Source organism: Fulmarus glacialis, unplaced genomic scaffold, assembly GCF_000690835.1.
Source record: "Fulmarus glacialis isolate BGI_N327 unplaced genomic scaffold, ASM69083v1 scaffold39650, whole genome shotgun sequence".
Taxonomy (NCBI): domain Eukaryota; kingdom Metazoa; phylum Chordata; class Aves; order Procellariiformes; family Procellariidae; genus Fulmarus; species Fulmarus glacialis.
In genome coordinates, this window is record NW_009187795.1 from 1 (window position 1) to 14,152 (window position 14,152).

A 14,152-nucleotide genomic window follows, 5' to 3' on the forward strand; every position below is an offset into this window, starting at 1 on the left:
ATAGTACACGGTGTCTACCGAAATGTGGTGGATGTGCCCGAATCTGCTTTAGCATTTGTTTCTTATTTCTCATTTAGGATCTGTGGTTGCCTATTTTACGTCTGCAAAGTTTCTTCTTTATCTTGGACATGCACTGTCCACTTGGGTAAGTAAAATATTGGCCTGGTAGAAGTAGGTTTTTATTAATCTAGCTATGACTTACCTGAACATTATTGGTACTTCCCAAAAAATCTTCATGAAATAGCACACCACCACAAAGACTGAGGTCTCATTACGACACCTTGCTGTTAAAAGTCTTCATAATCCTTATATGATATGTTGCAGTAGATTCAGTTTTCATTAGTGCTGAGTAGTGCAGTACTCAATTTCCTTAAGGCCTGGTTCTGTACCTTTTCATGCTTTAAGTAACTACAGAACCAGTGAGACTCCTTGTAGAGTAAGTTCTGAGTCAAAGAAATGAAGCATAGTCCATAGCAGAATGACAGACAGTCCATTGCAACATGTATTTGAAGGACTTTTATACTTACTAAGGGGAAATACTCAATGTTTACAATGGACCCATTACTGCCACTCATTAGCAAACCTGTTGAGTGTCAGGAGATGTTTCTTCTTGTTTGCCTTCTGAAATGCTTTCCTTCTGTACTAAAGTAACTTACTACACCAGTTTTTACTCACTTGAAAGATACTAAAAAAAAAATCTTAAAATATGCACTAAGAATAGACAATGTGGTTCTGTTCCGTATAATAAAATGAAGAATATATATATGTATCTTATAATACAGTCTTAAGTCTCCATCCAATGGCTTGGTTCAAAAAGTGGAAAGTTTCCTCCCTAATATTCCCTGTTTCGTCATTAGTCCTGGGTTTGGTCTGGTTTAATGTGTGCTTTGTATCGCATTGAACAAATGGCTGATACACAGTTACAACACTGCATGCCTAACTCTGGCAGCTCCTTGCTTTCACTAACCTGAAAGGAAAGGTCATACTGATGTTTCTCCTAATGGAAGGAGGCTTGGAGTGGTACCAAATGCTTGTTTAAACAAGTGCAATATTTTAGCAATTACTAATAGTATTGAAGGAGCTGGATGGTGATGTTGCTGTTTGATTCGCTGCTTTTCGGAGGCCAGGGTCGTTACCTGCAACAGTTTTTGTCAGTAGTGTCCACAAAGTGCCTAACTGGCAATTTGACCAACCCTGCTTACTCCTCCCTGACAAGTGCTTCAAAGCTCAGCAGTGGGACTGCTCTCAGAGTACATGAGTAAAGGTGACAAACCAGAGTTTGAGAACAGTGTCGCACACCATAACAGACATTAGACTGCAAGATGTCTGTTCAGGTGTTTAGCAGTATTAATAGTATACTCCTTGTTCGAGTGTGTTTGCTCTTGTGCTGAAAATCTTAACTCAGAAAAACCCAGCCAAACCTGCTGAAACAACAGAAATACAGCTTATTTTGACAGAACTAGGCGCAGGACTGCACCTTTTGTATCTCCTAAGCTTCAGTGTTCCTGTAGTCTGAATGTTTTGGCTAACAGGAACAATAAACAAGCACTTTAATCTTCAGAACTCGAAGTAATATAGCATCTTTGTTCTGAAATGGCTATGTCCACAGTACGAAACCTGATAGAAATGTGGTTTTGCTGTAATTGGGAGAGCTAATTTGGTTTCTGTGTTACTAAGCCATTCCCAAATACAGAGAGAAGCTGTAAATGATTAAACATGTCACATCTCCACAAATGTTCGGATTTGAACAAAGTCTAGACTGTGTCTTAGGCTCTTGTTCAGTAAAGCATTTGAATGTGTGCTTGGCCTCAGTGATCTTAATAGGCTGGACTGCACTGCTGAACTGCAGTTTCAGACCTTAGGCTATTGCCTTTATGTTTTTAATTCATTGTTGTCTATCACTCGGCAGTAGAGAAAGTACAGAATGAAACGGGGTTCACCTTGTTGGTGCCAGTCCTAATGCTTGCCAGGAGGTCACTTGCAACTGCTCAGCCTTATCAGTGCTGCTCGGACCTCAGGAGGCCTGTCAGTAGGTCGTAGCCTGGCTACTGCTTAGCTTGTGGGCTTCAGTTCTGAAATGGGATTGTATACATTCGGTCTGAGATGATTATAGGGATAATTATAATGACAGAAGGGCAAGAACCATCTTTAAAAGGATGGTGAGGCTAAACAGTTGTAGTTATTTATTTGAGTTGAAATACACACTTTGAGACACTTTAAAGTGGGATTAAGTATATATGATCAAGGCTTTGCCCACTTCTGAAGGAAATATTTACTGTTTAAATTTCAGTAGATCTTAGCTTGAAATCACATACCTGCTTCAAACCTCTCTAATTCACTGATATTGTTCTTCTGTGACACTAATTAATCTTTGCTTGCTCTTTAAGGTTTTTAATTCTTGGAAGAAAGTCATGCTTCCAGGTTGGAACAGTTTTAGTTACCCTCAAAATTATCTGTGTGGATTGGCCTGATCAAAATATGCTCAGTAAATGTGTTGGTTAAGGTTGAACAGAGTTCACAGGCTCCTTAAATGAATTGTATAGCAAAATCAGGATCTCACCGGAGTCAAAGGAATCTTCCTGTGAGTTTCAAGTGAGATCAGGTTTTTCAGTCTGACAGTAGTGGCTGCCACTGACTTTCACATACTTTAATTTTTTTTTTAAATGTCTCTTTCATCTTGTTAGAAGTCAGTTACTGAAACATCTCTGTATAAAACCCAAACTTCTGTTAGGAAATTTTACTGTGATAGTACTCTTTTGGCTTATTTTTCTAGCTTAATAAACAGTTACCCAGGCTAATCAAAGCTTAGTTAGTCCACCTGCATGTATTTTAAGTGAAATTCAGTTAAGAGATACCTCAGGTCATACTAAGTTTAAGTGAATGCTAGACTTGGGCAGTTATATCCCTATGTTTTCATTGCTGGAATACTTTATATATACTTCTACTAACTATGGAATAAAAGTGGAACATATTTTACAGAAGACTTCAGGTGTCTCTGGAGAGTGAAAATTGGTTTGTTATACATGAGATGGCACATCTAAACTGATTATGCTTATATTTGCATTTTTTCATTGGTTTTAGTTAGAAAACTTGTAAAATACCCAGAGTTTTTCCTTGAACAGGTGAAATTTTGTTCCTGCATGATTGGGATGTAATTATTTTTCTGCCTGTGGTTAAGGAAACAAATATGATTACAATGTTTGAAGAAACCTCCTTCAGAGAACTTCAGTAATATTAAAAGGCGAATTCTTTTTGTGTGTCTATGCTACACTGAAGACTTTAATCAAACCGCAGTTACTTTGACCCTCTAAATAGCATGCTTTTTATGTATTTCTTGATTGCTGTGTTCTATGATATGTTAGATTTGGCAGACTTTGCTTTTTGGAACTGCTTTTATGTTACACCTCCCCAGCCCTTTAGAATATTTGAGGTCTTTAGAAATTTGTACTATTTGCTGTATCACATAGCAATTGCTTATTTAAGAATAAGGCAGCAGAATAAAACAGTTTTTTATTTGATTTATAAAAGACTAACATTATTAAACAAACTGTGTGCCCTAGAATAGTATGAATGATTTCTATTCATCTGCTTTGTTACTGATTACATAAAGCATTTTCTGTAGTGCATTTCTTGCAATATGTTTAAAAATAAAGTGAGATATGACTCCTATCGTGTGACAACATAAAAACATTGATGTATTCATTAGCAAGCCACAGGTCTCTTTGATAGCAAACCGAAAAATGGTTTGAATAGTATGAAAATTACTTTACTTGGACATGTTCAGCATTTTGGGCTTCTTTTTTTTTTTTTTTTTTACCTTTAGTAAGTGGTACAGAACATGAAAATTTTGTATTCTGAGCACTAGGTTAAACTAGCAATAGGCTAAATAGGTTGAACTAGCAATGGGTTTACAGTAGGCTAAACTAGCTCTGATATTCTACCTCTTAGTAATATGCCAATGCTTAACATTATTAAAAAGAGTTTAAGTCCATTGACTTCAGAAACTTCAGTTAACATTTAGGACAATACCTTCCTTGATTTACCCATGTCTATCCTGAATTGTATTATGACTTGCTTTGACTTGACTGGCTATCTTGTATTTTAAAGCAGCATTGAAGCTTTGATCATCTAAGAGCAAACTGCTGTCTTGAAAAGTTATTTAAATAGGATCAGTAATCAATAAATCTGTTGCTAATATTTGATCTGTGCTGGTAAATCTGTGTAAGCTTTCTGAGGCTTGTTGGATGTGACTGGTAACAGACTTTGTCCTGTAATATAATAGAAAATATCTGGGATTTTTGATGTGGTATTACAAGCTGTAATGTTGCACTTGGTTAGGACAGATGATCTTAGTGATACAGGGGTAAAAATCAATGGTGACAGGATGTAGTCATCAAAAAAAAAAACAACCCCCAAAAAACGGAACAACCTCCCCCTTCATGTGTAACAAACCTTTATTTTAATACAGACTTTTGTCAGGGCATTAGTAAAATAGTCAACTTGTGTGCTTGCAAAGTGCAAATAGTAATGTTGTGTATGTACTCTCTGTTACTCTTAAAGGGAGATCGTATGTGGCATTTTGCTGTGTCTGTATTCCTGGTTGAACTGTATGGAAACAGCTTGCTCCTGACTGCAGTCTACGGACTGGTTGTGGCGGGATCGGTTCTTCTCCTGGGAGCCATTATTGGAGACTGGGTGGACAAGAACTCCAGGCTCAAAGGTTAGATGCCTAGAGTTGGGTTATTTACTTAAGGATGGATCAAATTAATGTAAAAAGATAAAGCTGTTAGAGTTAACTCCTCAAGTCAAATATGAGAACAGGGCTTGCTCAGTTCTCTTTTTAAGAAAGATAGTGTTTCAGAGTGGTAATGATTATACAAAGATAGTGTCAAAGACAAGAGGAAAATAGTTTTATGTCACGATATGTCCACTACTCAGGCTAAACCTGTACAATACATAGAGATGTGCAGAAATGCAAAAGGTAAAAAGCACATAACCTTAAGGACTACAGACCAAGTTCTTTACAGTCTAATGCTAACATACACTCGCATTATTTGTTGTCTTCTGGCTACAAACATCTTCCACTTAAGTGTAAACACGCATTGCATTTGCATTATACATATTTTAAGTATGTATGCTCCAATCTGTTTTATAAATAACATGGCATCAAGTTCTTCATATGCATTTTTACTTTCCAAGAGTTTACAAAATAGCATCGCTTCCATGGTATGCTGAAGGTGAATTTTAAAAACTCAAGCAGAGTCTTGGTTTTACCCCTTGTCAGCATTTAAACAGGTACAGTTTTGTTTTTTTGATTGAGAAAAGACCTACTTGGGCTGCAAATTAAGAGCTATGAATTGTTAAGAGCTACGAAGTTACATCAGACATTAATTTGTTTCTCTAAGATGATCGAAGATTCAAAATGTAGTATGAAGTATAGTTTTACCACTTCGATTTTGGAGGGAGAATAGGAAAAAAATAATACTTAAAGAATCTGTGCATGTTCCTTGATTATAACCTCCTTAAGCTTATAGTTAGCTCATTCTTATGTTCATAACTGTTGCTTTCTGTTTTCGTTTAAAACAGTGGCCCAGACATCCTTGATTGTACAGAATGCATCTGTCATCCTCTGTGGTATTATCCTGATGATTGTCTTCTTGTTTAAGACGCAGCTTTTGACCTTATACCACGGATGGCTTCTTGTGAGTGCTTGAACTTGCTAATGAGGAATTAACTTACAAAGAAACTTCTGGGAGCATGGGAGACAGATAAGACAATAAAAATTAAAAAATAAAAATTCGTCTAGTCTTAGACATTCCTGTGAGCTACAACTGGCAAATGAAACTTTTAACTAGTTGGGTAAACAGAAGTGATTGTTTTCTGTCAGGAATTGTAAAGTAGATTTGGTCTTGTTTTGTCTGAAGAATAACACTAAAATGTATGGATTCAAATGTAAAAGTGTGTCTTCTGGTTGTACAGGGTAGGAGTGGAGATCTCCCTTCATCAATTTTCTCACACTGTAACTTTTTCCCCCCATTTCTCTAGACGATGTGCTATATCCTGGTTATCACAATAGCAAATATTGCCAATTTGGCCAGCACTGCCACAGCGATCACAATTCAGAGGGACTGGATTGTTGTGGTTGCAGGGGAAGACAGAAGCAAACTGGCAGGTGAAATATGTTGCCTTTTTAATACCTTGAATGTCTTACTTTCCAAGCTTGATTTTAGACTAGTGTTTTACAGAGGTCAGCACATCTTTTGAGTTACAGATATTAAGAGAAAACAGCAGGTAAAAAGGGCAGCTTTTATTTTCCTCTTCCCTGCTCTGGCCTGCACTTACGGAGATTAGGAATTACTGTTGTGATTACAATTCAGTTAGGCATCCCTAAACTTGTTTTGTCTTCCTTTTAGTCCTACTGCAGCTTTGTCAGGAAAACTTTATTCTTGCTGAACAAATAAACATACACCACACTCTTAAATGAAATAACCAGTGTTTAACAGAAAAGCTATTTAACTTCCAGGCACTTAAAGCCAAGTGTTGCAATATTTTATTTTTAGGTCCCTGGAATGAAACAGAAAACTGTTGCGTAACAGCGCTCCTCACATAGGGATCAAAGAAAGAGGGACATGAGAATGAAGTCCAGAACAGAAAAGTAGGTGGATCAGGAAATTGCCAGTAGGAAATGCTGTGCATGCAGATACATTTGAAAACTTGTACTTCTCTAGCATTAGATGTCTAATTCAGAGCTGTGAATGCTTTTCTTCAGTTGGAACTGAAAGCTCTGTGTTCCTTTGACATCTGATACCTTTGGTATTAGACTACAGACTTAATCTTCTTTTTTGCCTAGCAAATATTTTTCCTTCTTTTTCCCCTTTTTTGCACAGTGGCATGGCATTATTAGGAATGAGAATGAGTTCCCATTCAAATTTTACTGCAGCTCGGTGGTCATGACAGTACTTGGATGTGAGAGATTGTTTGGGATCCTCCCCAAGGATGCATTGAACCTGACTCTCCTTTGCTGGGGGGGTCCTAGCCACAAGGCCATTCACACCAAGGGATCTTTGGCTTTGCTGCTGCTCTGATTGTAACAGACAGTATGGGAAGCAGCATTTTTTTGCAGTGAACTTGCGCAGGCTGTGTGGGCTCTGAATCAACCCTGTAAGGGGAGTTAATCCTTCCCAGACAGAGGAACTGATACTGAAGTGCAAACAAGGCACAAGAGCAGCTTAACATTGCCAAGACATTTATAGCTCACTGAAGTAACACTGGGACTAAAGTTTTAAGTCTGACACTTGTGGAGTTTAGATACTTCCAGGCCTAGACAGTATTTCAGCTTCTGGACTCTAATTTTGTATGAAGCTGCCTAAATTGCCCATAAAGTTCAGTTTACATGCCAGAGTCCTTTTAGGGATTTGAATCATATATTGCAGATTTATTCTTGATGTTTATCTCCAGTGAAGGAATCTTACTTCCCCATCTCATCCAGTAGAGGCTAGTTCTTAATTAGATGCATTAAATGTGTCTTGCTTTCATTTCCCAGGATAGAAATTTTCCACCATAGTCTTATTTTGACCTTGCAATGCCTTTCTAGGTCATGCCTTTTGTAGAGCAGCAGTACAGGTTAACTTTCTTTATGCATGTGAATCAAAAGTAGAAACATATCATCTATCTGTAAAAGCCTTGAAGTTCTAATGGTTCTCATTAACCTTTCTTCTTGTGTCAGATCTTATTCAGCAAATCATCTTCCCAATGCCTGTACTACTTACTACACAGGAGATAAGGTACAGACCACACCCGCAGAGAACTGCTGCATGGGAGGCGGTCCTGCCTCTGTGCTGCTTCATGATCTCAGACAGAATTATATGACTACTTACATTCTGTACTGAAAAATCAGGCAAGAGGTTACTCTAAATTCTCATGCAACTTAATTTAAAAACAGAAAAACCACTGAACTAAGCACCTTAGTTCAACAGATCTAGCTAAAGGATCTCTTACAGGCTGAATAGGGTTGTTGTGTTGAATCATAATGTAATTTTGAGACTACTGAAATTCCTTAACTAAAAAATTAAATGCCAGCATTGACTTTGCAGCAAATACTGTTGTCAATCTCTGCGCTGTTACCTTTACTCAAAGAAGAGACTTAGTTAAGTAAGTTAATAGAATAGGGAAATAAAAAATTGCCTTGGCTTCCCCTTCTTCATTGTCCTTGATTAATTTTTCCATTCACTCTTACTTTGTACCTTTCCTGAGTGGAAATATTAGCCTTCCTCAAATAACTCAAAAAACAAAGCTTAGTTCTTGGAATTTCTAAACCAAATATCATGCAAGTATCTAACTTGCTCGTCATCAGTCAAATAGTTAACATTGAATTGACTTTGAATTCTAAATAGAATAACCTAAACATTTCTTTGAATGGCAAGGAGTAATTCTCTACAGGTTCAGAAAAGCAGCTTCACACTGGTATACAGTTTCACTTGCCCTTCAAAAGCTCTAATTTCATAATAGGACTCTAAAATGGGTTTGAGATGTACTTCTAAGCAGCCTGAAGCCCTGATGTGCAAAACTATTGAGCGTCTAGCAGCTTTTAGGCGTGGAACAATGGCACCATTATTTGGAAACTTAGAGGAGCCCAGAGGGTGTAATGACAGTGAAGCTGATAAGATTGGGGAGGGTGAGACATCCTCTACCAGTAAATGGAAGATGCATTCATGCTAAGAATGGGCTGCTCGTTTTGACCATAAACATCAAAGTGTGGAACAGAAAGGAGTGAGGACTTTGCTCAGTAAGTTCTGAGAATGGTTGATGGCAGTTGTAGGCAATGTGACTCAATAAGGAAATTTAAAGCCATTTCAAAGGTCTGTTGCTATCACGGTGGGTACTGTGGTCACCAGTTATTAGAAATAAATGGAGGAGATTAAGAAATACAGGGTCCAGTATTGGGAGATAGTAGTTGCTAAAATTATCTTCACAGGAAAGAATTCCACCATATGAGATTCCTTTTAATGTCTGGAGTTGTGCATGCTGAGTTTGAATGTTAGAGGTAGGCTTAGGAGTCCATAATGTCACTAGGATGTAAGGGTAATCTGATCTCATGAATAACAGTTTTACCTGCAGGAGTACTCCTCTGCTGGAGACCCAGCATGTGAAACCTGAAAGTCCTCATGCAGGCACAACTGGAAGGAGTTGGGATTTGGCTTGCAAACACTTTGGTTGGTCCCAGTAAACTTAAACATTGGAACACTCTCGAGGTGCCTCTGGTTAGCAGTCTAACTCCCGCTCCTGCTGGAACCACTTACAGTTAGAGCAAAACTTCTTAGCTTGATGTGTATACATGTACAATCCCCAATTATGTTAGTGAATATTTCACTGTAAGTGTTCAGCAATTACTTCATATCATCAAATCATTTCTGACAGATATGAATGCCACAATAAGAAGAATTGATCAGTTGACCAATATCTTGGCCCCAATGGCAGTTGGTCAGATAATGACATTTGGCTCCCCGATGATTGGCTGTGGATTCATTTCTGGCTGGAACCTGATGTCAATGTGTGTGGAATATCTGCTGCTCTGGAAGGTTTATCAGAAAACCCCCACTCTGGCTCTAAAATCTGCAAAAGTTGAAGAATCGGAGCTGAAACAGCTGAATGTAAAGAAAGGTATTGAAAACACAAAAGTAACTGTTCAAATTCACAGTATATTCACTGTATCAGTCAAACTGAAGTGTTGACACTTCTTTTAGGCTATAAAGCTTTCTACTCATAGCTTGAAGGTTTTGGGTATAGATACCAGAGACTCTAAGCTAAGTACAATACTTTGTGCAGCTATTTGAGGAATCCCATAAAATGCAGCCAAAGAATGAATTCTCTTAATTAATCCTTCAGAGTAAGTCTGCCCTGTTATTTAGGGCTGATCAAGAGGAATGCTCCTGTCCATTTATACTATAGCTAATAAGCTGACAAAGCCCTTTGCTCTGTAGTGTCCTCAAGCAAAACAGCCTGCGTAGGGCTCTCTTGCTAACTCATCTCTACTTATGCATAGTACTGACAGGCTTTCAGGAGGTTGTAGAATAGGTGGTAATATTTCTAGCTGGCATGCTTCAATGAGTTCCACATGCTGCAGGAAATGGTGAAGGGGGGGGGAGGGGGGGAAATCTACTTTGACCTTCTACTCTGCTTCCTTGGCCAAGCTGAACAACTGGGATTTGCAGTGTAGATGGCTATGACTATAAGCAACCTTGAAATTGATATTAACATTACTTTAGATAGTCTTAATATCAGAAATTAAAATTGTTTCAGAAGCAGACTTTTTGTTATGAAGTACTTGAAATGTCAAATACTGGAATACAAAACTTAAGCATTTTCCCATTTTTAAGTTAGCAGTATGTGAATACTCCTGAAAGCTCAAGCTATGGGCTGCCAGCTACAACATGTTGTGGGGGTTTTTTAAAGAAAGTTCATAAAGAATTCCTGTTTTTTCTTTAAAAACTAGCTAGCAATCTGTTCTTTGCTCAATATATAGTGAGATAGGAGGCCTCTATTAAAAGTGCTGTAGAGACCTATCTTCTTCCCAGCCAGCAGATCCATTGTGGTAATAGCTGGTCCAGTAAGCTATTGGACTAGGCTGGTGGCAGCCTAGGATAGGGGAGCAAGATAAAGAGCAGAGAAGGTTTTATAGCTTTGGAATTGGCTCTTGAATGCTCCTGAAGGATGAAGCATTTAGCAAATGTCAATATGTAGGAGATGCCTCTTAATCTTTGTTATTGCAGTATTCTGGTTTCAGCAGAAGACTTGCATTTTTAGAAGTTGCAGAAATAGTTGAGAAATGTGTCTCACTTGCTCTATGTGGAGTTTGTTTTGAACTTGACAATGTAAAAACACTGCTCAGGCATCCAAACACTTATATAGTTTCTATCCACATTACTAATCTAAATACTGCTGTGGGTTTTTTTGGTTTTTGTTTGTGACTAGTAGAATTGCCTTTCTCCTATATTAGAGTGAAAATGGAATTGTAGAAATGCATGGTCTGAGATTTTTTTTTAAGTCAAGTTTTGAAAGCGTTTGGCTTTGGTAGGCTTCAGCAAGCATCTCTGCTTTGGTTCTTCTACCATGACATGAGATTTTGACAGATGTTTTAAGTATTCCTTACTTTATGTGGTTAGTGCATTTAAACAGACAAAGCTATGTTAAAATGCCAACTAACATTGGCATTCCTTAAGCAAATGATTTCTTTATGGAAGTGGAGCATTCAGTCACAAGTCTATTGAAAAGAAGCAGGATATGCTTTCTGCTACTACAGTTTAATTAAATTGATAGGGATAAATTTTACTTGATCTTACTATACAGGTGGGATTTAGGGACCCTTTAAAACACTTCAGTAATCAGGGGAAGGTTGATTGCAGAATTTAACTGATGCACTTCTGCAGCAGTGAACTTACTAACTGCAAACAGTTGTTTTGCAGTTTACGCTCTGCACTTTCCAGGCAGGAGTGTATCTAACAGTTACATTTCTGTTCACAGAGAGTGACGTGAAACCCGCTGAAGGAGTGCAGTTAATTGTTGAGAAAGATGTAACTGGCTTTGAGCCCCAACAGGAGAAGGAAGTCAGCTGCGCTGCCCGGATTGCTGAGCCTTTCATCACGTTTCGTGATGGATGGGTTGCATACTACAACCAGCCAGTGTTTCTTGCAGGCATGGGTCTTGCATTTCTGTATATGACTGTTCTGGGCTTTGATTGTATTACTACAGGCTATGCATACACCCAGGGTTTGAGTGGCTCTGTGCTAAGCCTCCTGATGGGTGCCTCCGCAGTCACTGGAATCATGGGAACAGTAGCTTTCACTTGGCTTCGTCGCAAATGTGGCCTGGTTCGCACGGGCCTTATTTCTGGAGTTGCTCAATTTGCTTGTCTGGTCTTGTGTGCCATCTCTGTATTCATGCCTGGAAGTCCTCTGGATTTGACTGTTTCCCCATTTGCTGACATCAGTGCCAGGCTGTTTGAAAGTGAACCATTACCTACTATAACATCTCCAGAAGATAAGCCTGAAATGGTTTTTGCAACTGGAATGCCCAACTTGTTAAACGGGTCTACTACTCCTGCTAACAGTGACCCAGAGATGAGTCCTGAGCCTGTGCCTTTAATCTCTGTTAGTCTCCTGTTTGCAGGAGTCATTGCTGCTAGAGTTGGTAAGTATTATGTCTCTATTAAAATCTGATCTATTGGCTGCTTTTAATTCTAGAAGTTAGAGTGCCTGTCAACTAAATACAAATTTGAGTTTAGAACTGTAGGCTACAGTTGAAGTGTTACATCACATTTCTAAGGCTAATTCATTACACTTCACAAAAATGAAATGATCTTGCAATAGTATCACTAGTGCAGAGACTGCAGTACTACTTGCATATCATATATCACTAATAGGAGAAAAGTTACCACATTTGGAGATGAGTGTAACTTCTTTTTTGGAATGCTCATCTCTGAATGATCTTCCTTCACAACCAAATAAAATCATTTGTTAATAGGAAACAACTAAACTCATCCTCTATGAAAACCTTCAAACTTAGCAGTTTACTAAATTAATCCAGTTATTAAATAAATTGTGTAACCTTTAAACTTGTGACCAGCAAAGGAGTTTAGAACAGAAAATTTCATTTGGATGACAGCTTAATTTTTTGAGGAATTGCTGGTTAACATAGTATTAGCATCTGTCAACAGAAGAGGCAGTCAAATACATAAATGTAATGAACAGTAATCCTCATCTGTAGAATTTTTGTACGCTTAATTTCTGCGGCTTTTGCTGAATTTTGGATGAAGAAAATACTTGATTCACGTGTATTAAGTTTGTTTGCAAGATAAACTTTTAAAACTGAATCATTAATGGACTGAAACAGTATAGAAGTTAGTGTCAACTGAGACTTGTAAATTATTATGTATTCTGCATAGTTTAAAACGTGTTTGGTTTTTTTGCACACATCTTATGCAAAACTTAGCAATTGTAGCTAGCACAAATACACTGTAAATAGCTGTAAAATAGCTATTTAAATAAGGAACAGATGAGCAAAACGTTAACTTAATAGACATGTTGAAGCAAGATGTGACAGGAAAGTTAATGTGTCAAGCTGTATGTATTTCAGGAAATACTAGTAAAGGGAAAGTAAATTGCTCTTGACTGTCAGTGTGAAATCTATTCTCGTCTGACAAGAGACTAGCTTGTCCTGCGCATTTTTGGCAGAAGTGAGTGTTTGCAAGTATGAATTGAATTGTGCCAGTAACGAAAGCTTACCATGAGAAGCCCAGTTGTATGGATAACTGTTTTTTCTCTCCATAGGCCTTTGGTCCTTTGATTTGACTGTCACACAGTTGCTCCAAGAAAACGTCGTAGAATCTGAAAGAGGCATCATAAATGGTGTCCAAAACTCCATGAATTATCTTCTTGATTTGCTGCACTTCATCATGGTCATCTTGGCCCCAAACCCTGAAGCTTTTGGCTTATTGGTGCTTATTTCTGTGTCTTTTGTTGCAATGGGCCACATAATGTACTTCAGATTTGCCCAAAAAACCTTGGGAAAACAACTTTTTGTTTGTTGCACTCCTGATCCCAAAGCAGTCTCTGACAGTTTGCCACCTGGTAATACATCTACTGTCTGAAAGGATCCACTTTTCTTACTAACTTGCTACACAAATACCATGGTTAAACACATATACTGCCTTTTGTGACCCTAAGGTGTTTCTCTAGAGTTGAATGCATAACTTAGCTTTTGAGGAAGCTGTCCCAAGAGAGTTAAATTCATCTTATAGTGATCCTGTACAAATGTTTCATGTTTGGCAGAGGACAACCTAGCTGGTTCTTAACAGATGGTGTTTCAAAGGATCCCCACAAGTCATACATCTAGTATTTGATCACAAAAATAAGGTTGAATTTCTGTTGCTGACCCCCACAGTAATACTGTTTAGTGCTTATACATACTCAATTTGTTCATGAATTCTGAACAATTCTTGTGCTCGCTGAGCAAAATGAGGTTTTTTTTTTAGTTGCTTCAGGATAACTTGACATACAGTATTTGGTTTTGTGGGGTTTTTCTGTTTTTCCCTTACCATGAACAGTTCTCCCTTATCGTCTCAAATGATAAACATCCTTCTTGGATTCCTGAAGTG

General features: G+C 38.0%; 1 protein-coding gene across 1 annotated transcript; it reads left to right on the forward strand.

Moving 5' to 3' along the window:
* Positions 1-77: 77 nt before the first annotated feature.
* Positions 78-13,764, forward strand: SLC40A1 (solute carrier family 40 (iron-regulated transporter), member 1; the record flags this gene model as incomplete). The annotated part of the gene is made up of 7 exons (XM_009576327.1): positions 78-145; positions 4,561-4,720; positions 5,587-5,702; positions 6,046-6,172; positions 9,418-9,660; positions 11,521-12,186; positions 13,326-13,764. Coding segments are annotated over 7 exons (1,700 nt in total), but the record flags the coding sequence as incomplete, so codon positions are not given.
* Positions 13,765-14,152: the final 388 nt, after the last annotated feature.